Here is a 24,571-nt window from a genome sequence, read left to right as displayed (position 1 = left end):
CACCCACTGCTCATACCAGAAGACTGGGGGCATCATCTAATCACAACATGTCTCCTGACCATGTCCCTGCCCTCCCCGTGAACCTGTCCACCCAGGATCAGCCTCATCATTGCTCACCTGGACCCCACAGGTGTTGGAGCCACACAGATGCCCATCAGATGGCTGAATGAGTGGATGGATGGATGGGTGGATGGATGGGTGGATGGACAGATGGGTGGACGGGTGAGTGGATGGGTGGGTGGGTGGATGGATGGATGGATGGATGGATGGATGGGTGGGTGGATGGGTGGGTGGGTAGGTGGATGAATGGATGGGTGTATGGCTGTATGGGTGGGTGGGTGAGTGGGTGGATGGATGGATGGTGGGTGGGTGGGTGGATGGATGGATGGATGGATGGGTGGGTGGGTGGATGGATGGTGGGTGGGTGGATGGATGGATGGATGGGTGGGTGGATGGATGGGTGGGTGGGTGAGTGGGTGGGGGGATGGATGGATGGTGGGTGGGTGGGGGGATGGATGGATGGATGGATGGGTGGGTGGGTGTATGGATGGATGGATGGATGGGTGGGTGGATGGGTGGGTGGGTAGGTGGATGGATGGATGAGTAGGTGGATGGATGGATGGGTGTATGGGTGTATGGGTGAGTGGGTGGGGGGATGGATGGATGGTGGGTGGGTGGGTGGATGGATGGATGGATGGATGGGTGGGTGGATGGGTGGGTAGGTGGATGGATGGATGGGTAGGTGGATGGATGGATGGGTGTATGGGTGGGTGGGTGGGAGGGCGGATGGATGGTGGGTGGGTGGGTGGATGGGTAGATGGGTGGGTGGATGGATGGGTGGATGGGTAGATGGGTGGGTAGGTGGGTGGGTGGATGGATGGGTGGGTGGTTGGATGGGTGGGTGGATGGATGGATGGATGGGTGGATGGACGGGTTGATGGATGGATGGGTGGATGGGTGGGTGGATAGATGGGTGGGTGGGGTGTGGATGGATGGCGAGATGGGTGGGTGGGTGGATGGATGGGTGGATGGACAGGTCGATAGATGGATGGATGGATGGGTAGATAGATGGATGGGTGGGTGGATGGATGGATGGGTGGGTGGGGTGTGGATGGATGGCTAGATGGGTGGGTGGGTGGGTGGATGGATGGATGGGTGGGTGAAGAGTGGACTCTCCTTCAGTCCACGCCAGTCTCCCCACCACAGCAAAAGAACTTTCTTAAAAGATAAGCAAACCAGCACATCTGATCTCATCCCATGGACCCTTCCAGCCTCGCCCTTGAGAACAGCCCACTCAGGGCTCCCAGGGAGCCCTGGGTCCGCCCACCAACAGCCTGCATGCATCCTGCCTGGAGAGCGCCATCCAGGCATGGCTTCAATTTGCAAGCATGCAGGAGCACAGGGTGCCATGAATGCTCCCTGGCAGGCAAAAATCTACAGCAGAAACAAAGATCAACAAGACCTGCCCACCTCCCATCCCAGAGAACTAACGCCGTGGGTGCCCAGCTTCTCCTCACGTCAACAGAGCACACACCAAGAGGGTGCATCTGGCGTCTCCCCGAGGTGTTTCACATTCAGGTGGCAGCCCCGGTCCAGGCCCAGGTCCCAGGGTCCGGCGAGGCGTCCTGAGCGTAAGCACTGCACGTGAGGGCGCCACACCAGGGTGCCCATGTCCCTGTGCCATGGAAAGCCACAGATACAGATGTGGCCAGCTCTGCAGCAGCCCAGATCAGATATGGACACCCCTGAGCTTGCCGCCTTAAGTTCAGTGTGCATCTCAAGCCCATTTTCTGACAACAGGGAGGAGGCGGGTCCTCCCAGGGTGACGGGAGGACAGAGTAGGGGTCCAGGCTCAGGCCTGATGGCACTGTTAGTCCTGGGAAAGATGCGCAGTGGCGAGGTTGGTCCTCTCAGAGTCCCCGCTGTGTGCCAGGCACTGTGCCTGCAGGCCCATGCACTGGCCTGGCTCAGCGGTGGGGGCACTAGCCCCTGATGCTGTACAACACACACACTGCGTCTGCGACACGGGGGCCAGGCGCTGTGGTACATCGTGCATCATCTCATTTAATCCCCAGATTACATCTCAGAGAGCCAGGAGGGGGAGACACCAGGATGCGAACCCCCTCAAAGCTGGGTTCCCCCCACTCTGTGCCTTGGTCCCTTCCTCATGGCACGTTCTTGGTCAGATGTTTGGGCCAGAACAGGGAAATGCTGGTCAACACTCGGGAAGAAGATTTCAAAGCAAAATATAACACAGTCGCACAAGCATCTCAGTGAGAGGAGAAACAAACAAAACGAAGTCCTTGCTGCTTGGAACACTGTTTAAACACACAAGCAGATCCTGGGCTTCCAAGCTCCTGGAAACAGGGTCTGGGGATCCCCCAGGACACAGCGGGCAGCAAGTCTGCCAGGGGCTGCAGCTCTCCATGTGGGGGGAACAGACAGAGATCGCCCCACCTAGCAGTCCTCTGAGCAACAGGAGGGTCTGCAGGTGGCCATGTCCATGGGACAGAGCTAACCTCGGCTCCCTCCCCAGGGCCAACCACCACCGTGCACCGCTGGGGCCAAAACAGGAAACAAGACAGGGACTGATCCAAGAGGTCAGCTGCCAGGGAAGAGGGGGCGGGGCTCCACCCAGAAAGGGGCGGGGCCTCCACAGCGGGGCGGGGCCTCTGCACTAGAGAGGAGGGGCCTCCACAGCAGGGAAGGGAAGGTGCCTCCATACTAGAAAGGGGCGGGGCCTCTATACCAGGGAAGGGGCAGGGACTCCACAGTAGAGGGGAGGGGTCTCTATACCAGGGAGGGGGTGGGGCTCCACCCAGAAAGAGGCGGGGCTTCTGCTCTAGACAGGAGGGGCCTCCACAGCAGGGAAGGGAAGGTGCCTCCATACTAGAAAGGGGCGGGGCCTCTATACCAGGGAAGGGGCAGGGCTTCCACAGCAGGGAGGAGGTGAGGCCTCCACACTGAAGGGGAGGGGCTGCCAGGTAAGGGGCGGGGCCTCCATACCAGGAAGGGGTGGGGCGTCTATACCAGGGAAGGGGCAGGGCCTCCACAGTAGAGGGGAGGGGTCTCTATACCAGGGAGGGGGCGGGGCTTCCACAGCAGGGAGGGAGTGGGGTCTCCACACTGGAGGGGAGGGGCTGCCAGGTAAGGGGGTGGGGCCTCCATACTAGGAAGGGGAAGGGCCTCCACAGCAGGGAGGGCCTGGAGGGGCCTCTATACTAGTGAGGGGGCTCAGGGTTGGAGACCAGGTTTGGGATAAAAGGCAGGGGAACTGAGTAGAGGAGAGAGAGACAGAGGCAGAGATGGAGAGACAGAGAGTGCCTAGGACCTGTTCTACACCTGGAACAGAAAAGACATCCAGAGACAAAGAGTGGAAGAAAGTGCTTACTTTGTGTTTTCACACACTGTGAGAGTCCCACGGAAGCAGACATGCCACGGGCTGTAGAATAATTCACAAGCCCCAGCCTCGCCTGAGCTGCAGGACACAGTCGCACCAATGCGGCAGCAGGGGCGGGAGGCAGCACCACCCGTCTCCCCAGGGAGAGCTCTGAGGTCCAGAGAGCTTGGTTAAACTGCTGCACTGGGATTTGAACTCGGCTCCCAGGCCTGTGCCCTCTCCCTTAGGCTTCCCGCCGCCCGGAGGGGGCGGCCTCGGTGACCCTGAGGACAGGCTGTTAGGTGTGGGAACAGAGCTGCTCACAGGTGGAGCTGGCAGTGGGAAGGGCAGTGACAGTAGGGCCACCTGGGCAGGGTGCAAACCGTGACTTGGCTGTCCACTGGCGTGTGGCCTCGGAGAAGCTCCAGGACCTGTCTGGCCTCGGTCCCTTCTCCTGTGAGATGGCGCACAAGTCCTGACTTTGCCAGGGGTTGCAAGGATCAGAGATAACGTACCTAACGCTCCTGATACGGAGCCTAATACATAAAGAGCCTTTGGAACTCGGGCTGTTCCGCATCACGACCAGTGCCGCCTTTTCCCAGCCATGGTTTGCTCTCTGCGACACTGAGTTTCTCGAAGGCAAGATTTTGGTCAGATTCATTTTTCGATCCCGAGTGCTCGGCATGTGGCAGTTTCTCAAAACGTCTCAGGTGAGCGAGCAGAATGAATGAATAGGTGAATTGATGGAGATCTTGTCCTGACCCTGCGCTTCTCAAATTAGGAGTCATGTACCCAAGAGGGTCCACGCTGGTGGCTGGGCCAGGGGTCCTGAGGCTTAAAACAAGAGCATTCTCCTGAGTCATCAGGTTAACAAAAACTTTTTGTTGAAAGTGTGTGTGTGTGTGTGTGTGTGTGTGTGTGTGTGATTTTAGTATTCAAACCAACACTGATATATCATGAAGTAAAGTGAAAATTCACATGACACTTGAAAGCAATTCCATGCCGCGGCCAGCTCCCCGGGGCTGTGCCTTCACACCCTCTCCCCGTGCCATGGGGTTCTCGTGCCGAGTCAGAAATGTACTGCTAGTCCAAAGCCAAATCGGGTATTCAGACAGCACGGAAGGCATACGGGGGATGCTGAGGGATCCTCAGGGCCCCCAGGGTCTCAGGTCATGCCATGACAATGGTAGAATGCCTCGCCCATGGGCATCAAGGCAGGAGCTCTGACTATATTACAGGCAAGACAAAAATAAAAGGGAATTCATTTTGTAAGACAGGTTGCAAAGTGGTCTCTTAAGAAGCTATAAAGTACTGCTTAGCCTGTAATTGTTGTTAAATGGACTCCTAATAGCATTCACACCTTCCTGCAAAACCTATCCATTACCGATAACTGGAGAGGTAGACCCTCCGCCCATGCTCAAGCAGGCGCCCCTGCAAATAAAGAACCCCATCTTTTCCCAGATCACACTCACTCTGGGGTAAACCTGTCCTGCTAGAGGCCGACTTTGGCCCCTTTTCTTATTCCTCCCACAGAAATGCAGCAGGAGAGGTTCGGTTTCCCAGGGCTCCACCAGAGCCTCAAAGGTTCAAGAAGGATCAAGTTGCTTGTCCAGTTCACCTTCACATCCCAGCACCCAGCAAAGGACCCCAGCACATAGTAGGTGCTTAATGTGCAACTGATATTTACAAGATTGGACCGAGGGTTCTCACCCTCCAGCACCAAGCATGCAGCCTGGCACACAGTAGGACCTTGACCCACATCTGCCGAATGGATGGGGGTCGGAGTTGAGACACAGCTTGGACATCTGGTGAAACCTGCCCTCTGGCGGAGGAGAAGCCAAGACACGTGGTAAACAGAGCAGAGTCTGGGCTCCGCCCACGTGCATCTCATACCCCAGCTGCTGCTCTTCCCCTGGGAGGAGACCAGGAGAGTCCAGAATGCTGGAGCTGGAAGGGGCTTTGGAGAACCCCCAGTTCAACCTCCTGATCTTATGGAGGGGGGACACTGAGGCCTGGAGAGGAAACAGGGTCTGCCCTGAGTCACACAGCTCAGCTGCGGTCAGATCGAGCCCTGTCCAGCCACAGTGGGTTGCACACTCCCCACTTCCAGCACAGCAGGCTGCGTTGGGCTTGCATAGACATGGGGAACCCCATCTGCTCCCTGGAACCTTGCTGCAGGGTGCCTGGTGAGCTCAAAGTCATGACAGAGGGTGCTCTGGCATCTAGCAGAACTGGATTTAAATCCTTGCTCAATGCCAAGTACAGAGACACAATATGTTTAATGCATCGGTGACAGCTTTGCTACCTACCAGCTGGGTGACCTGGACTATTCTCCCAGCTTCCCCTGAGCCTCTGTTTTCTCATCTGGGCAATGCAGGTGATGATGTAAACCCCCAAGTCATGCCCCACCTCCGCACAAATAAATGACTATGATTGACATCTGGTTCTGGCCTAGGGCCTGGCATACTGAGAATGATCGCCAGGGGGTGGCTTAGGAATTGAGAAGCTAAAGATGAGCGAATAAATGAATGCAATGACAAGGGGAAATTTTTCCTTTCATTAAATGGAAATCTCTTTCCCTGAAGGGGTCCTACCCCATCTCCAGTCCAGCCCATTGCACCCGTATTTCCTGAGTGTTGGCTGAGTGCTATGGGCTGTGCACAGTTGAGGAGATGGACCTGAGTAAAATCCAGTCTCCACCAAGCAGTCTGCCTGGACTGCTTCCCGATGCCTAGGACCGCCCTTCAGAAGTTGGAAGACCAGCCCGTGGAGCCCAAATCTCCCCTCCACCTTCACCAGCCCCCGTGGCTTCCGGTTCTTTACTTGACATCGTCTCACATCAGCTTTTTCTGTGACAGGCACTGTGGCTTTTCTGCTCCTACATGCATTTAAAACATAAGGTGACATTCACAGGTGCCAGAGATTGGAAAGGGGACACATTTGGGAGCCGTGATTCAGCGGATGTCTTAAGTGGCAGTAATGAGTGAGGTTCTTTCAGCATTCACCTGTCAATCTCCCCTCCATCATTGCCCCTGTTAAGAGATGAGACACCCTGGGACCTCCCTGATGCGCCCTCACCGGAGGGTCACGGCAGAACTGGACTGAGGACGGGGCTCCCCGGCCTGGGTGCTGTCCCCCAGACCACCCTACAAATGCAGGGTGCCCCACGCAACCCCAGGAAGGAGCCTCGGGCTGCACGCCTACAGGCCCCATCCAGGTGCAGGGGCAGTCTGCGGATCAGGTGCGCGACTCGGCAATAGCGTCCATTCAGCGGGACCGGCTGCTGCTTGTGGCACTCACTCATTCATTCGTTCATTCACGCATTCATTCATGCATGCATTCATCCTTTAACATTGGCTGAGTGCTTGTGCTGGGCACAGGGGCCGACCACACCCAGCCTCTATCCCCAGCGATATTTCCAGGCTAAATGTCCAAATTATCAAATAACCTCTCACAGGCATCGCCGATCAGTGTCCTATCTTTTTTTAAAGATGCGCACGTCTCCCTGCCTCCATCCCCATCCCAATGTTGCCTGCAGAGGAGGTCCTGCTGAGCACCCCAATCAGAGCCCCCAGCTCTCCATCGGCCCCGAGCCCCCAGGTAACCAAAACTGATGCTTCACTCCTGGTGCCCTTTGCCTGCCCGGATGCCCTACGTGACCTAGAAGCCCCTTTGCTGAGCCCCCGCCCATCATCTCATTAACCCCCAGCCACCCCCTTTACAGCAGGACACAGGCTCAGCAGCGGCTGCTTTGCGCAGGACCAGGGTCTGTCTGGCCTCACTGCTGGCAGCCTGGCAGCCTTCCCTGACCTCACGCCTCAGAGACTCCCCGTTCTGTGACTGCCACTGTTGCCTCTGCCTTTCTCGCTTCCAAAGGAGGACGTGGCCTTTGGGGCCGGCCCTGGAGCCACCGTCACATCTGGGCACCTGTGGGTCCTCCCAGCTGGTGAGGGATGGCAGGGTCAGCTTGGAGGAAGGTTCCAGGACCGGGCTGGCTAGACAGACGGAAATTGGAGGACATGCAGGAGATGGGTGGCATGGCCTCCCGTGTCCACTGCTGGCTGGAGTTTGGGGGTGATGGGGGGGGGCCTCTGGCTTGGGTCAGCACCAACCCGCGGCAGCCCTCCCTTGTCTCGCATCCAAATCACAGTGGCCCCAGGGAGAGAGATGACAGCGGGCAGGGAAGCAGGATGTCTGTCCTTGCCCCTTCCAAGCACTCAGCTCTCCTGGCCAACGGAGGTCTCTGTGCTATGCACATGCTGCTGCACCCAGGCCTGGGCTAGGGTGCTGCCTGGGCATTTCCCTTGCTGACCCCTGCCCCCCAGGAGAACCCTGTGGCTCAGAGGGTGGGGACGGCACTCAGGAAAAGCGCTGAGCTCACAGCAGAGCAAGGGCTGCATTCTAGCTCTGACTCCTCACCAGCCCGGGCTGGGGCCGACCAGACACGGGACGAGGACAGCTCGGGGAGCACGCGGGCTGAGCTGTGGGGGGTCGGGGTGGGGTGGTAGTTGGGGGGTCATTCCCCCATACTTGCTCTCACTCCTGCACAAGAAAACCCCTCAGCTCTGGACCCACATGAGGCTGGGGTCAAATCCAGGCCTCCCACCACCAGCCATGTGATTAAGTGCTAAGTCTCACCTTCCTATGCCTCAGTTTTCTGCCCTGGAAAATGGGATAATAACACCTCGTTCCTAGGCCCCTGTGGGACAGAGTGAGATCGTGCACGTGAAGTCCCCGAGCAGGGCCCAGGGAGACCCGGGCACTGGCAAAACCAAACCCCTGCCTCTCTCCGTGCAGTCCCAAGTCCCCTCCGGGCAGGCGCCGGTGTCCCTGTGAAGTTCCCCCCTCTCCAGCAGTCCTCCCCACCTCTGCATTCCAATTCTGTCCATCAGGAAGCTTTTACAGCAGTAAAAGTCAAGGAAGGGGGTCGGCGGAGGGGGGGAGACCTGCTTTAGAAAGCTGACATCCCATTAAAAAGTGCCATCAAGATTCCCTGGACAGCCCCCAGTGAACGGCAATGCACGTCAGTCTCTTCACGTCCCGTAAACTCTACGATGGGGCCTTGGTCCCTGCAGAACCTGCCAAGTTCACGCACACACCGACTCCTCTGAGCCCAATAACCTGCCGTCAGCGTGACCAGCAAACCCCCCAGTGCCCTCCGCATCCAGCCATCTGGTAATGATGACTGTCTTCCCGGGACGCTCATCAGTCTACAGAGGTTTTCCGGGCTCTACGTCGCGTCAGAGCACCTATCGGTGCCCGTGGGCTGGGCTCGTAAGCAAGGGCTGGGCTCTGGGTTCTAATCCCCAATGTCACAACTCTCTGGGGTTACATCCCATTTCCCAGGAGGAACCTGATCTGTCCAAGTTCCCCTCTGTGACAGTGATCTACTTCCCTGCATGGAGTCACGTGCACAGGACGGCTCTGCCCTGAGTGCTTCCTCTGACCTCAGTCTGGGGTCCCGAGGTGGCTAGGAGGCAACCATGGCTTTGCAAAAGGGTCTTCTCACGGAACCTGGCAGAGGTGGCCGTAGCCTGGAAATGACAAAGTTCCCTGATCCACAGTCAGGCAGAGAGCAGAGTCAGAAGACACGCTCAGACCAAGAAAACAGAAAGTAAAGCTCAGATGAGACACCAAAGCCAAATCAAAACCAAATCAACAAATAAAAAACCCTGCAGGAGATCGGGACTGTTCTTCACTGCTTTCCAAGGACGCCAAACCAAAGAGAGATATTCTTTCTCTCCTCCAGAGTGGCCACTCCTGCCCCTACCCGGCTTTACCTGGATGGATGCTGGCCCAGGGCCGGGGAAAACAAACGCACCAGGACAACCTTTCTCCCGAGGCCCAGCTGCTGCTTTAAAACTTAATTCATCCAAATGAATTAAGGCGGAAGCGGGAGGGGTGACGCAGAGAGCTGGGAGGTAAACACCTCCGCCCCGCTGTCAGGATCCTGGAGAAGCAAGGCAGCAGCGGCTCCCGCTGTGCAGAGCCTACCTTTCTCTTGTTGGTCGGGCAGATGTAGAAGTTGTCGATGACGGTAGTGACGCCAGGCTGAAGGGTAAGCTTGGTGTAGGTTGTCCCGAAGTCCGATGACCTGGGAAGACAGGAAGACAGCTGTCAGTGACAGGCCCCTCCACGTGCAGTTATCCAGCCTACACGGTGTCCCCCGTCCAGTGTGGGTGCAGCGCCCAGGACACCCTCGGGTGTATCCTCTCCCTTTCCCCGGAGCAGCATGCCCCAGGGGGCCAGGAGGAGACTGGGGCTCCCTCGGGGACACCCAGGACGAGCCCAGGTCTGGAGCTGCGAATGCCAGCCAGCCTTCCCACGAGCCAGCTGCCCTGGGCGGTCCACAGTCTATGTTAGCTTTACTGTATCTGCGTCTCGCTGGTCACGAAGGGTCTCATATGTACTGGCCACGTCTAGGTCCTTCCATCCTTTTGATTCCTCAGAAAACCTGGACAGATGACGTCACTATGTCCATCTCGAAGATGACCAGAGGACCAGGAGGAGGCTTGGAGGGGATACATTCTTGCCTGAAATCACTCAGCTAACAAGTGGCCGACTCAGGATGCGAGCACGGGCCCCCCACGAACAGCTGGAGTCCTGTTTGCTCTCTAGAAGTTCCCCGCTGCCCTGAGGCCTGTCTGCTTGTCTGTTTCCCTCTCTGGACCCTGAGTTCTTCCAGCGAGCGGCACCCTCCGCCCTGACCATGTGCACCCACAGGGCTGCAGGGGCGGTAGCAGGTACCCAAGCTCCAGAGCTGCTGGGAATCAGACCCCAATCCCTATGCCGGCCAGTGGGTGTCAGCATCCGCTCGCCACAGCCGGGCCGGGGCCAGTCCCTGCCGCCCAGGGGGGTGCCCACTTTCTTGTCTGTAAGGCAAGGGCTGCAGGAGAGAATCTCTGAGATCTAACCTCCGCCCAGAGCGGCCGCAGCAGTGAGAGGGAGATAAGGCATCACGGGCGATTTCACAGCAACCAACACGTCGGGACATGGGATTAATTCCATGCTGAAGCTCAGCACCCTCCGCTGAGCTCAGCTCAGTGACCCTGGGCCCAGCACTCCTTGTGACCAGCTGGTTAAAACGTGCTGTGGCCGCAGAGAGCTGGAGACACGGTCAGGCCCAGGCTGCACGTTGCCTCCAGTCCTTAAACCAATGTGCATTATTCCAGAGACCTCAGCTTCTCCCAGGGTGTCCTGTCTTCTGACCAGTCAGGACTCACCCCAAGGCAGGGACGGGGCCAGGAATGGGAGTCCAAGGCTACTGAGGCCTGCCGTGCTGGGGCCCCTCGGGCCCGTCCATCTTTCTGATCACCACTGAGACCGGCCTGCATGGAGCTGAGCTCCAGGGCCAAGGGCAGCCGATCCCAGCTGATGGGAGGTGGAAGGGGGACCGGGCGGTCACCTGGATTCCTGTCCTCGGACCCTAGCACCGCGTGGAGCCCGGCCTGCAGGCGGCCCAAGCAGCCCCTTCCCCTCTCTGGGTCCACGGAGGGGCTGGACCGGGCCGTGAGTGTCAGACTTGCCCAGTGTAGCCTGGGCTCCTGGGGGAGCCCTGGAGCTGCTCAACGTAAACACCGCACCCCACTGGCAGTCTTTCAATTCCATCCCATAGTACATCCTCAGCACTTTCTACAGGGATGTACTTCCTCTCTACTTCTTCCCCAAGCCTTCCGTTTCACTGAGGCCCCAGGAAGGTGGGCTGTGTTTGTGGCCTTTGTGCTCAGGGGCCCCATGTCCCTGGAAGTCCTCAGGCCCCAAGGTCCTTCCCAGGCCAGGACAGAAGGCAGCCCCTGCCCTCTGACTCCCAGGGAACTCCAGCAGGGGCCGCCCCGCCCGACCCCCAGTAGGGTCCCCTGGGCCTCTGCCCGCCCCTGGCCTCCCCAGGGAGGGCCGGCTGGAGAGAACAAAGCAGCCCCACTGGAGGTGTAATTCGGGAAGGACTTACTCTCAAAACCTCTGAGAATTGATTTTCTTTGGGAAGGAGGGAGTCAGAGGCCCATTAGCAGAGGATTGATCCAGAGACCCAGGAAATTCTAGAACCGCCCCCGACCCCGAAACAAATAACTGTGCTCAGGAGCTCGGTGCCTGGTAACCTCTGAGCCTCTTGGTCCCTCACCTCTACCCCAACCAGCATCTCTAAGACCTGCGATTGATTCTGCCTTCCAGACACCGGGCAGTCCACTCCTCCCCTCCATCCTGACACCCACCTACCCCAGCCCAGCTGCCTCCCCGGGGTCCAGCCTCCCCCCTAGTCCCCCGCCTGTGGCCACAGCAGCCTGTTTGCACCTGCTCACTCAAGGGCACCTGCTGGTGTGGGCCCACAGCAGGGAGCAAGTGGGATCTAGGCCCTGCTGCCCGGGAACCTACATTCTAGTGGGGCCCGGGGACGAGGGTGATAAATAGATAAGCAAAAATATAGCCACGTCAGAGGAGATAAGGGCTGGGAAGAAGAAAAAACAGAGTAGGGGGATGGAGGGGGCAGTGGACTGCTGTCTCAGAGAGCGTGGCAGGGAAGGGCCCTCAGACCGGTGATGTCTGGGCTGAGACGGAAAGGAAGGAAGAGAAAGTGCTATGCGCCTGGCTGCGGGAAAGCCACCTGTACTGGGTTAAGTAATGTCTCCCCCAAATTTATGTCTACCCAGAACCCATGAATGTGACCTTTATTTGCAAATAGGGTCTTTGCAGATGGAATTAAGTTAAGATGAGGTCATACTAGACTAGGATGGGCCGCAATCCAATGACTGGTGTCATTCAAAGAAGGAAGTGTGCACAGAGACACACAGACACACAGGGAGAACGTCATGTGACCTTGGGGACAGGCAAGGACACCAAGGATTGCCAGCCACCCCCAGAAGACTGGAGAGGGGCACGGAGCAGATTTCCCCTAGATCCTCCAGAAGGAACCAACCCTGCCGACACTTGGATCCCAGACTTCCAGCCTCTAGACCGCAGACAACAATTTCCACTGTCTAAAGGCAGCCAGTGTGTGGTACTTTGTATGGCAGCCCGAGGAACTAGTACAGCATCGCAGGTAGAGGGAAGGGCAGGAACAAAGGCCCTGAGGACGGGGGCCCCTCTCCCTTCTCTCTGGACAGGAAAGGATGGATCTGTTTAAAGCAAAGTCCTGCCACTGTGTCACCAGCTATGGCAGCGTCAGAAACACCTCACTCCGCCGGACAATGCAAATCCAATTCCTCAAATAGCCATTAGCCCCAAGTTCCAGGCCACCTGCCAGAGACTGGGACATCAGTTCATTCATTCATTCATTCACTCTTTCATTCAACATTTGTTCAGCTCTTTTATGCTTTAAGCATCACACTGGGACTGGGAATTCAGATTTCTTTATTTGTTCAAATTCATTCCTGCCACATACGTTTATTGAGTACCTACTATGCGCCAGTCACTTCATCCCCTGGTGAGTAGGACAGACACTGTGGGACGGAGAGAGCAGACAGATGGACACATCCAGAGAGCCTTGGGAGACTCTAAGGGGGACGTCACACCACCCGGGGCCAGGGGCCATCCTCGGCTGCCCCGCCCCCATACTGCCCCCACTGCCCAGCTAATCCATCTTGCTGACTCTTCCTCCTAAATCATTTACATTGCATCCCAACACCTCCATCGCCCCATCCCAGGCCCTCTTCATCTCCCACCGTCCTTGAGGGGGTCCTGGTGGACGACAGGCTCCGAGGAGAGGGAGGCAGACGCTGGCTGGGGGGGCCGTCACCAAGGAGGGGACTGTAGAGTTTCCAGTGGGTGCTGGAACAAATTACCACAAACTCAGCGACTTAAAATAAGGCACATGCATTATCATACAGTTCTGGCGGTCAGAAGTCCAAAATGGTCTTATGCGCTGAAATCAAGGCCTCTGCACCTTCTGGAAGCTTCAGGGGGAAATCCGTTTCCTTGCCTTTTCCAGCTTCCAGAGGTGCCTGCATTCTGTGGCTTGTGGCCCATCCTCCACCTTCGAAGCAAACCCTCCAGTCTCTGCTTCCATTGTCACATCTCTTTCACCCGTAGCCAAATCTCCCCTTGACTCCTTCTGTGAGGACCCTTGTGATTACACAGTGCCCACAGGGCTAATCTAGCATCATCTCCCCAGTGCCCCATCTTTTTTTTTTTTTTTTTTGGCCTCGCCGCGCACGTTGCGGGATCTTAGCTCCCCTAGGGCCACGGCAGTGAAAGTGCAGAGTCTTAACCCCTGGACCGCCAGGGAACTCCCTCCCAATCTCCCCATCTTAATCACACCTGCAAAGTCCCCTTTGCCACGTGACATATTCACAGGCTCCAGGGATTAGGATGTGATATCTTTGGGGGGTATTATTCCTCCTTCCACAGGTGGGCATTGGAGCCAGGTCTAAGGTAGGGCTTTGGAGCAGGGTGGGGAGCAGGAGGGGCTACAGTGAATTGTGAGAGAGATGACAGGGCCAGAGGCTGACAAGGTGGACAGGGGCAGATGTGAACGACCCCAGATGCCACAGAGAGATCTGGACCTGCGCTGGGTTACAGCCCCCGCTAGTAGAGAAAAAAGAATGTAAACTATTTTGAACTTCCCTGGTGGTGCAGTGGTTAGGAATCCACCTGCCAATGCAGGGGACACGGGTTTGAGCCCTGGTCGGGGAAGATCCTACAGGCTGCGGAGCAACTAAGCCCGTGTGCCACAACTACTGAGCCCATGTGCCACAAGTACTGAAGCCCAAGCGCCTAGAGCCCGTGCTCCACAACAAGAGAAGCCACCGCAATGAGAAGCCCGCGCACTGCAACAAAGAGTAGCCCCCGCTCACCGCAACTAGAGAAAGCCCGTGTACAGCAACGGAGACCCAACGGCCAAAATTAAATAAATAAATTTTAAAAAAAAGAATGTAAACTATTTCATTATAATGTTATATTGATTGCATGTTGACATAATATTGTGGATATACTGAGTTAAAGTCTATTATTAAGATTAATTGCACCTGTTTCTTTAATTAATAGAGTTAAATTTCTAAGAGCAGTTTGGGGTTCACAGCTAAACAGAGGAAGGTGCAGAGATTTCCCGTGTCCCCCCTGCCCCCAAACGTGCATAATCTCCATCACGTCATGCACCTCCCTCCCCCGCCAGAGCAGCACGTGTGTTACAGCTGATGAACCGATACTGACACACCATCATCACCCAGAGTCTATAGCTTATGTGAGGGGTCACTCTTGGGTTGACATTCTATGGACAAGTGTACAGTGACATATGTCCACCATTATAGTGTCATACAGAGTAGCGTCACTGCCCTAAAATGCCCCGGGCTCGCCTATGCACCCTCCCTCCCTGCCCCACCCCCATAACCACTGATCTTTTCACCGTCTCCATAGTTCTGCCTTTTCTAGAATGTCATCTATTGGTCTGTAGCCTTTTCAGACTGGCTTTTCTTACTTAGTAATATGCCTTTAAGGTTCCTCCAGCTCTTTTCAGGTCCCCGGTTTCTACTTTTTAATGACAATCCACGCGTGGCTTGCATCCTATTCCTACCGGACTCACTGGTCTGGCCACAGGCTGAGGCTGTGGGTGGAGTCTGCAGGGTGTTAGCGGGGTTCTGCAGGGTCAGGTCCGTGCCCCCATCTGGAAGGGGATGAGTGGAGTGACCGTGGGAGAAGTGTTAGACGGTGTCTCAAAGCCCGCATGGTAGGAGTTTGTCATCGCTACTATTTTAGGAAGACTGGGGTGACCCCGGGTGGGACACGTGACTGAGGCGGAGGGAGTGGCAGTGGAGAGGAGCAGAAAGGAAGGGCAGGGCACATGCCCGGGAGCTGGGGATGGCAAGGTGTAAGGCCGAGGGAGGAGATGGGAGGCGACCCGGGTAGCACGGAGGATGGAGGGTGCTGCTTCAGACAGGGTGTGGCTCGGGGAAGTCAGGACAGCCCCTGGGTGAGGCTCACTCACCAGCACCCACTAAGCCTGCAGGGCACAGCGGGGCTCGAAGATGGGCGAGTTCAGAGCAGCACGTGTTTCCCTGTGTCCACGGCCTGGGCCACCTCCTCGCCTGGCACTGGTCAGGGGGGTCCTGAGATCCCGTGAGGCCAAGAAGAAGGGGTCTGGCGGTCAGGGGTCTGGCCATGCCCCCTTGCTGCTACTGAGAGTGAGCTCCCAGGCACACACTCAGGATGGGGCATCGGTTTCCCCTCGAGGCATCAGAGAGTTGGAGTCAGGGGTCCCTGGGGTCCCCATGAATGGAAAAGGCAGTGGTCACATGCCCTTCACCTGCAGTGTCCTTGCCTGTTCCCTGGGCTCCCGGCCTCCCCGACCCCGAGGCCGGTCCTTGGGGAAACCCTTGCCCAGGCAGACCTCGTTGCCTGAGGCCACGCAGGTATCCATATTTCACTTCATTATTTCCCAAGACCGCTTGTTTCTCAAAGACTTCAAGTGAAGGAACAAGTCTAGCAGTGATGGTATCCGTGTTATGCAAGTTATTCCAAGAAAGGAAAGTAGAAAGTGACGGAGTGTTATGTGGTCCCTGCCTCGCCCTGTGTGTCTGAGGGCTGCTGAAAATAAGCACCACTCAGGATGCAAACCGGAGATGCCCAGGGACGCTCAAGATGCCCGATGATGGAGGATTCTGTCTCTTTCCCAGAGTGCGCAGATCTCTGTTATGAGCTCACCAAGCTTGAGACAAGGATGACTCAATTAAATGTCTTTCATCCCTGACTCTTATCTAAATCCCCCACAGCCCCAGGGCACCAACCCTGAATCTAATGCCACATCCTCCTGAAGTCCCTACAGATCACCCAGTTGGAGTGAGGACAGCGGTCACCAAGATCATCCAAGAATCCACAGGTCAGGCACGCAGCCAGCACTCAACAAACGCTTGTTGGATTCCTACGGAGGTGCACCAGGTACCAGACCCGAAGGCTGTGTGACCTCGAGTGAGAGGGTATCCCACTCTGGGCAAGTTTTCCATAGAAACTGTGGGGATTGGATTTGATTAATGTCTGAGCACCAGCCAAAAGTGACCCCTGAACTTGCCTGTTGGGGAGAGACTCCCCCTCTCATCTCAGGGTCGTGAAAATGCCTGTGAGAGCTCTCCATGTCCAGAAGGAAGGATAGAAGGGAGGGAGGAAGGGGAGGAGGGAAAAAGGAGAGTGGGGGAAGGGAAGAGGAGGGGGAAGGAGGGAGAAGTGTGGAGGAACAGCCCTCACCCTGGGTCTCCTCTGTGCCAGGCTTCCTCCCCACACCCGCCCCAAACTTCCCCAGCACTAATACCACCTCCAAATTCTTCTAACTGCACTCAGAAAGTGATCATCCAATCTAGATTTATTCAAATTAAAAATTTTGGAAAAAAAAAACAGACTCTAAAATAGGGCAAATAGATACATGGAAGACAAGCGCAGTTGGAAAATTTCTATTTGAAAATCGGCTGCTTAATTGCTGTCTGTACATATTCACTTTTTAAAAAATTATTTAATTAAGCCATTTTCATACTCTATGATTATTTCATTGGCAGGGACATATGTTCAGCTCCGGCCCCTCCCCCTGTGCGGATGAGCCCCCAGCTCCCACGGCCTCCCGGTTACTTTGGGAAACCACACAGGTGGGAAAGGGGTGTGCCCCCTGCGTGGCTGGTACCACCTGCAAGCATGCGGCCTTGGGCAAGGCCTAGACCTCTGCGAGACTCGGTTTGTTTATCTGTAAAAGGGGTCAACGGCACAGACCTCAGATACCCACTGTGAGACTGGAGCCGGTGTGAGGAGGGAGAACACAAGGCGGGCTCGTGGTCACGGGCAGGTGACGGGTCCCCGCATCACGGAGCCTCCTGAGGGACACTGATGCCGCACCGTATCCGTGTGGACCTCGCTCTCGCCGGAGGCGTGGCTGTGTGGACTCGCCTCGTGCGCCCTGACGATTACCCAGAGGACCGGCACTAGCCCTGCACCGTCGGTGTGCAAAGCACCCGGGCAGACCCCAAAGCCACACCAGGGATGGGAACTCCCACCTGCGCTTTTCATGTGGGGAAACCGAGGCCCGGCAAGGAAGGGACGTGTGCAGAGTCCCCTGGGGAATCCGTGCCACAGCCGGGACTCAATCTCGTCTCCGGGCGTCCACCCTGGGCCCTCCCACCAGAGGAGGTGACATGTGTTAGGATGGTTTCCCAGCTGACCGCCCTGCTGAACTTTAGTCTGTGATGTGAGATGAGAAGGGACGGATGTCGAGAGGCCACCAGCCAGGGGCCACCCTTGTCCTCAGGAACCGACAACTCCAGGGGCCCTGGAAAGATGAGGCTTTGATCCGCTGCCCGGGACTGACAAATAAACCCTCTTGGGATCAGCCAAGGAGAGAGAATTAAGGTGGCCCGGGGCACTGATAGGCCGGTCAAGTCATTCAAGAAAATTCCATGACGTGGCTTGAGATTCTGAGCGTGAAACGGGGAGTCGGGTGCCAGCCAGGTGGGTGAGCCGAGGGAAGGGGTCTCAGCCTGCCCTCAAGGGGGCGCGATGGCAGTGGTGGGGCGACGCCAGGCAAGTTGCCCCTAGGATCTGAGAGCGTGGTCTCCCTGCAACGGGAAAGGCCTCTTGGGGGGACTAATAGACACAGGGGTTCACACGCTCTGGACACCAGGCCAAGGGCGGAGCTCAGCCTCCCAGGAACAGGACGATAGCATCGACCAGGAGCATGCCTTCCCATTTTACAGGTGAGGAAACTGAGGCTCAAGGCATATCACCTGCTTTGCTCAGGGTCACACGGCAACTACAGGAAACTCAGTTTAAGCCCAAGCTGTTGGCTCAAGTCTGCCTTCTCTGCTGTACCCCAGGCCGTCCCCAGGGCATGCACTCCTGTCCCTGGGGATGCTCACAGGGCCGGGCACCCACCCTGCGTGTCTGGACCTTCTGACTCTATTTCTTCCTCTCGCAGAGCCTGGCGGGTGATGCTCTCTGCCGTGTCAGCATTTGCACACTGACCGCAGCCCTTCCCCACTCAGTAGTCCTGTTAGTATTACCTGTGGGTTTTCTCCCTGGCTTAGGGCTTCTCCTTAACTCAAGCCCAGTCTTTTTTTCTTTTTTTAATTTATTTCATTGAAGTATTGTTGAGTTACAATGTTGTGTTAATTTCTGCTATACAGTAAAGTGATTCAGTTATGCATATATATATACATTCTTTTTCATATTCTTTTCCATTTTGGTTTATCCCAGGATATTGAATATATTTCTCTGTGCTATACAGTAGGACCTTGCTGTTTATCCATTCTCTATATAATAGTTTGCATCTGCTAACCCCGAACTCCCACACCATCCCTCCCCCAACCCCCTCCCCCTTGGCAACCACAAGTCTGTTCTCTGAGTCTCTTTCTGTTTCATAGATAAGTTCATTTGTGTCGTATTTTAGATTCCACATGTAAGTGATATCATATGATATTTGTCTTTCTCTGTCTGACTTACTTCGCTTAGTATGATCATCTCTAGGTCCATCCATGTTGCTGCAAATGGCATTATATCATTCTTTTTTATGGCTGAGTAGTATTCCATTGCATACATGTACCACATCTTCTTCATCCATTCATCTGTCGATGGCCATTGAGGTTGTTTCCATGTCTTGAACTCAAGCCCAATCCTAAGAGGGCCCAGGCAGTGTTCTGTGCCGGCCCAGAGGAGCACCCTAGCAGGGGCCCCAGATCTTCCACGCTCGAACTCACAGTCACGTGCCAGTGCCCACCCCTCTGAGTCCATCCCGGGAGCTCGTCTCCCAGCCAGCCCTTCCACATGTGGTTTCTAGCCCCCCTGCCGTGGCTCTGCTGATGCTCTGTGCCCACGTGTTAGGTGCTGTGAAGTCAGTGGATCTTTCCAGAATGAAGCTGGGCTGGGCAGGGCCTGGTCCCAGGGACGGTCTCAGTATCCCTGCCTGCAGCTCTACCAGCAACTTAGGGATGGAAATTGGTGCAGAGCCGGGGACCAGGCCACCCTGCAAGGCTGCTCGCAGGACTTTCTGCTCAAGCTGGCTCCCAGCCAGCTGCACCTCCTTACTCCACAGTAAGGGTCACCTCCCTTTCAGTGAATCCCTGAGATGAGTGATTCCCTCAGCTCAAGAATGCCTTCCAACACACCCTTCCCCAGCGCCTATTCTGTGCCGGCTTTGCGCCGAGCGCGGAGTGCAGCGGGGGTGGGCGGGCGTTTCCACGGCTGGTGGTGCCAGTGCAACTGTACTTCCTGTTCAGATCCTGAAATGATTCCACACCCATCAGTCAGCAGACACTGCCCACACCCCTCCTCCTGGATGCTGTCCCTCCCAAGACCTTCTCACACACCAGGAGGAAAGGGCTTACACCCAGCTTAGCAGGGGGCCACCAGGAGCCTGCTCTGGGCTGTGCCAGCGCCCACACTGAAGGAGCAAAGCTCCTGCCACAGCTGCTAAGGAGCAGGGCAGGGCAGCCGCCTCTGGGGAGCCCCAGGTCCTGGGGGCGGGGCTGAAGCACAAGAAAAGCACCTTGGATATGCAGCGAAAGAGGAAGTCAGAGCCTGAAACGTGCCAGGAGCTCTCAAAGACTGGGGAAGGTGCCAGGAGCTCCCAGGGAAACTGGGGAAGGTGCTAGATGCTCCCAGGGAGCCTGGCGAAGGCTCTGTATGTGCCTGGGGGTCTGGGGAGGCCTGGCGGAGGAGCTGGCAGGAACTGAGGAGGGAAGGGGAGGAAGAGGGTACTGGACAAAGGGGTGGGAGTGATTCCTGAAGCGCCCCCGACAATCAGCCTCAGGTGCTGGCTGCTCTGTGCAGCTGCAGTGAAGCAATGAGGGCCCAAGTCCCAGGCAGAGGCTATGGAGTAGCCAAGGTCCAGAGCCCGGAGGAGACACAAGTAACGCACGGGGACCTCACCCCGACCAGGCGGCCGGGGCTGAGGCTGCTGCAGGCCCAGGATAAAGACGCTGGCTGGGTGACCTCATCTAATCTCCATTCCAGTCAGCGACTCTCAAGGCGCAAATGAAGAAACTGAGATGCAAGCAGATGGAGTCTCTTGCTCGGCTCATAAGGGACAAAGTGAGACTGTGTCCCACGCGGGTTCTAAACTGGGCAACTTCTACTGGCTTCCAGCTCTATGAGTGGTTCTGTCGGTTTTATTTCTGGAGGTTTTAAGATGACCCGAGGTGGGACCTTTGCCATGGCTCTTCTCCCAGCTGGTGGGGTCCTTAGAAGTGGGTTGGAACCATCGGGACTAAATGAGGCCTGGGTCCCCGGCAGTGTCCCTGGGCACTGTCCTGGGGTGGGCAGAGCTCACCTGGCCCAGGAAGGGCTGCCTGCGGCTCACCTTGACACACAGGCCCCATCAAAGCCCAGCAGAGGTCCCTGCTTTTACAGCCGCTCTGCAAGCCCTCAGCCGGGCACACCTGCAAAGGCCAAGGCGAGTCTGGAGACCCTGACGCGGAGGGGGCGTGGAGAGGCTGGGAAAGCAGTGTTTGTCGTCTTGGATTTTGTCGGGAAGGACACACAAGCACGTCCTACAAACGGGACAGGCCAGTTGCTACCCAGGAACGGGCCCTGCCGTGTCCAGCTTCTTTCCCCCGCTACCCGGGGTGAAGTGCACTGATGCACACGATCTCCCAGGGAACCCGCCGATTTGGGAGGATGCCAGGCCCCTCTAAAGCCCAGAAGGGTCATTTCAAATAGGAAGCACCCAAATATAATGAGACAAATAATAACACGAAATGACCTGCTGCAGACCAGATAACGCAGCTCCGAAGAGCTTCCCAATCCAGCAGCTGCCTCATTATGGAACTGGGGGTGCAGCTAGGAATTCCCAGCAGGAGTGGGGAGGGCAGAGGAGCCGGAAGAAAGCTCGAGGTGGGGGAGTGGGAGCCACAAAATCTGGAACCGTGGCTTAGCATCAAAGCCGGTTGGGGGCTGGGCTGGGTTACGCTTCCCTTGTGAACTGGAATCTATCCTGAGGAAAATTCCTAAAATTTAGCAATCCACACCCAGGAAAATTTCCTTCCCTCATAGGCTGATACACCCTCCACTCTTCTTGGAATCTTTTAAAAAATAATAGAATAAGAACAACAGAAGGCAGCTACAACAATAACAAGAAAAGAAGCTTCTATTTCAACCATCAGCTGGGTCCCGTTATCCCTCTGTACCTGTCCAGCCCTTGTCCGCAGGTGAACATATTTCTAGTACGGCCATTACGACATGTGCCCAAATTTTGGTCTGATTTTATAACTAAATGGTTAGCGTTTCCTGCCTGCTGTGTAATACTCCATCCAGGGCACGTGACATTACTGACAGGCCATTGGCTACGATGAACTTTTTTAAAGCCTCTCTAAAAATACTGAGAGCTTACTATGTGCTGTGCATTTTGGAAATTGACTTCTTTGTATTCTCCTATTAGTTCTATTGCAAGCCCCTCTGCCCTTTATAAAAATTTTCATTGCTTTAACACATGCTGGATTACTCCCTAGGATCAAGTCCCAGGAGCGGGGCTCTAAGCTTCTGCATGGCTTTTCAAAAGTGTACTCTTAGATCCAAGAAACTCTTACAAGTCAATATTTTAAAAACAAGGGTCCTCATTTATTCTTAGGGGGTCCTGGCATAAAATGGTAACATTTTTATATGCCAATTCCCGAGTTATAGAATCTGACACTCTAAATTGATTTTTTGAGTAACTGTTGACTCTATCCAGTTTCTATTAAAGGCAGTGCAAATGATATACTGAACATTTTTAAAGAGGAAAAAGAATGTAAAGAGACATTAGCAGATGAGATATGGGCAATCTGGAAGGAAATTCTATTTTTAAACTGAACTCAGAGGAATATTTCAATACAAAATCCAAAAACTAAGCAGGAAATAAGACAGGTTGAACACAACTCCCGGTCTCAGTAAACATCAAAGAAATGCTGTAAGTCATGAAATCGAGGGCATTCGATTGACACTCTTTAATGGCAAAAAGATCATGGAATACAAAACAAAGGTTGATTCAATGACAAAACTGAATAGTTAAGTCAGTAACCTACAGATTTCCATTTCCAAACTGTGTCCTTAAAGACACACTCTCCCACACCTGCCCCTGGGTTTCTGCAGGCCCTTGGCCTCTCATTCCTCAGCAGGAGGCCCCCTGACCCGCTCTGGGTTGAAGTTTTGAGATCTGGGCTTGCAGATGCCCCCATCCTTTGCTAATCCTGGACCTTGGACAAGTCAACCAACATCTCTGAGACTTAACTTGCTTGTGATATCAGGTGGCAGTAATAAGAATAATGGTAATCATCATGAATTAATACTCATCAATAATTATTCCCCCATACGTCAAGTTGCATGCTGAGTGCTTTGGATGGACCAGCTGTCTTAATCTTCCCAACCCTCTACACGGTATGGACGAGGCACCATCCCATTTTCCAGAGGAGGAGACTGAGGCACAGAGAGGTGAAGTAGTAAGTGGCAGAGCTGAGTGTGAACCCCAGCGGTCTGGCCCTGAGCCCATGAACTTCAACCCCACCACATGTCGTCCCCCAGTCCTCACCAGGAACCACTTTCCAGAAGGGAGGGTGTGAAAGGAGAGGCCTCTCCAATGTGTACCTGCACGCGTGGCTGTAGATGGGGGAGTCGAACAGGGAGACGGAGGCACCCAGAGGAGGTGGAGGCTCCTTGCGAATCGGGAACTTCCCCTTCCTGGTCCGGCTGGGGGTGGGAGGTGAGCCTGGCCCAGTTCCATCGGGGGCGGGGGGCACGCCGTCTCCCCAGGAAGCACCCTGCCCTCCCACTCACGCAGTCCTGAGGGGGCCCTGTGTGCATCAACCATATACGAGGACGGGGCCCTCCACGGAGGGTAAGAAGCACCTCTGCGTTCACACCCGCATGGCCTGTGTTTTCCCAGCTGATAGGACCTGCAGACGTGCCAGCCAGAGGCCCAAAGTGCTCTGTCCCTCCAACCTGCGCTGGTTTCCTCTTCTCCCAAATCATGCAAATCACCCTCTGAACAACCTCCAGCGTGTCCCTAGCGCCTTCAGGATGGAGCCGGAGTTCCCCACAATAGCAGGCCCTGGAAAAGCACAGGGAGTGGGCGCTGTCAGCTACGCATTCTGCACAGGAGGGAAGCGGGGCTCAGAGAGGAGACCCTTACTCATGGCAGAGCCTTCGGCAAGGGAAGACAGAACGCGTGAAGCCCTTGGACCCTCGCTTCCCTCCCACGCGGGTCCCCTTGCTGCTCCTCTGCAGGCCCACAGTCCCCCGTGACACCTGCTCCGCCATAAATGGATTTCCTGTTCCCTTGATCCACCTGAATGCTCCCTGATGGCCAGGACAGTATCTGGCCAGCTCTCTGGCCCAACACCTCGCATGAAGTGAGTGCCAGTAAACGTTGGTTGAACGAGTGCATAAATGAATGAATGAGTGAATGAATGAATGACACAGTTCTCAACCAGACGCCATCAGACTTATTGCCGACGCCCCACAGAAGCTCTCAGCACCCAGCCCCACTGTAAGAGCCAAGAGGGTCCTCGAAACCTCTGGGCCTCCGACCACACCCCTCCCATGAATACGACACAGGCCCAGAGAAGAGCAGTCACTTGTTCAAGTTCACAGAGCAGCTGAGCAGCCAAGGGGGTGACTCTGACTGAGGTCTCCTGGCCCCAAGGTCAGCGTTTCTTTTTTTTTTTTTAATATTTAATTATTTATTCATTTGGCTGTGCCGTGTCTTAGTTGCAGCATGCGGGATCTTCAGTTGCGGCATGCGAACTCTTAGCTGCAGCATGCAGGATCCAATTCCCTGGCCAGGGATCAAACCCAGGCACCCTGCATTGGGAGCACAGAGCCTGAGCCGCTGGACCACCAGGGAAGTCCCCGCCAAGGTCAGCCAAGACTCCAGGCTGTCTTGGGCAGACAGCTACAGGGCGGATGTTAGAATCATTCCCCACTCCTGCCTACAGTCAAGAAGACAAGACAGACCCAACCCCTCGCACCACCAAGCTCCAGAGGCTTCTTCAAAATGCATCAGGTGAGTGATTTGGGAGCAGAGCACACGCAGTTTGCAGCAGCGCATCTGTCCCTGCAGCCCCGGGGAGTCGGCAGGACAAACAGGCATCCAGACATCCTTCTCTGAATGTGCAGAGACAGCTCCCTGCCCACTGGGCAAATGCCCGAGCCTGCGCACCAGGTGCCCTGGGAGAGGGTGTGCTGGGGCCACAGCAACAGCCTGAGGAGGTGAGTAGCTCGGCCGAGGCTGTGCAGCGGAGCAGGCCCTGCGGAGCTCCCTAC

At 55.8% G+C, this 24,571-nt stretch overlaps 1 protein-coding gene across 1 annotated transcript in view; it reads right to left on the bottom strand.

Moving 5' to 3' along the window:
* SORCS2 (sortilin related VPS10 domain containing receptor 2) overlaps positions 1-24,571 on the bottom strand; it is a 495,273-nt gene that overhangs the window by 180,372 nt on the left and 290,330 nt on the right. Inside the window, exon 3 of the mRNA XM_036853888.1 lies at positions 9,374-9,473. Coding sequence (XP_036709783.1) covers positions 9,374-9,473 — 100 coding nt within the window. The remainder of the gene's footprint in view (positions 1-9,373; positions 9,474-24,571) is intronic.

Source organism: Balaenoptera musculus, chromosome 5 (assembly GCF_009873245.2).
Source record: "Balaenoptera musculus isolate JJ_BM4_2016_0621 chromosome 5, mBalMus1.pri.v3, whole genome shotgun sequence".
NCBI lineage: Eukaryota > Metazoa > Chordata > Mammalia > Artiodactyla > Balaenopteridae > Balaenoptera > Balaenoptera musculus.
This window is presented reverse-complemented; position numbering and strand designations above follow the sequence as displayed.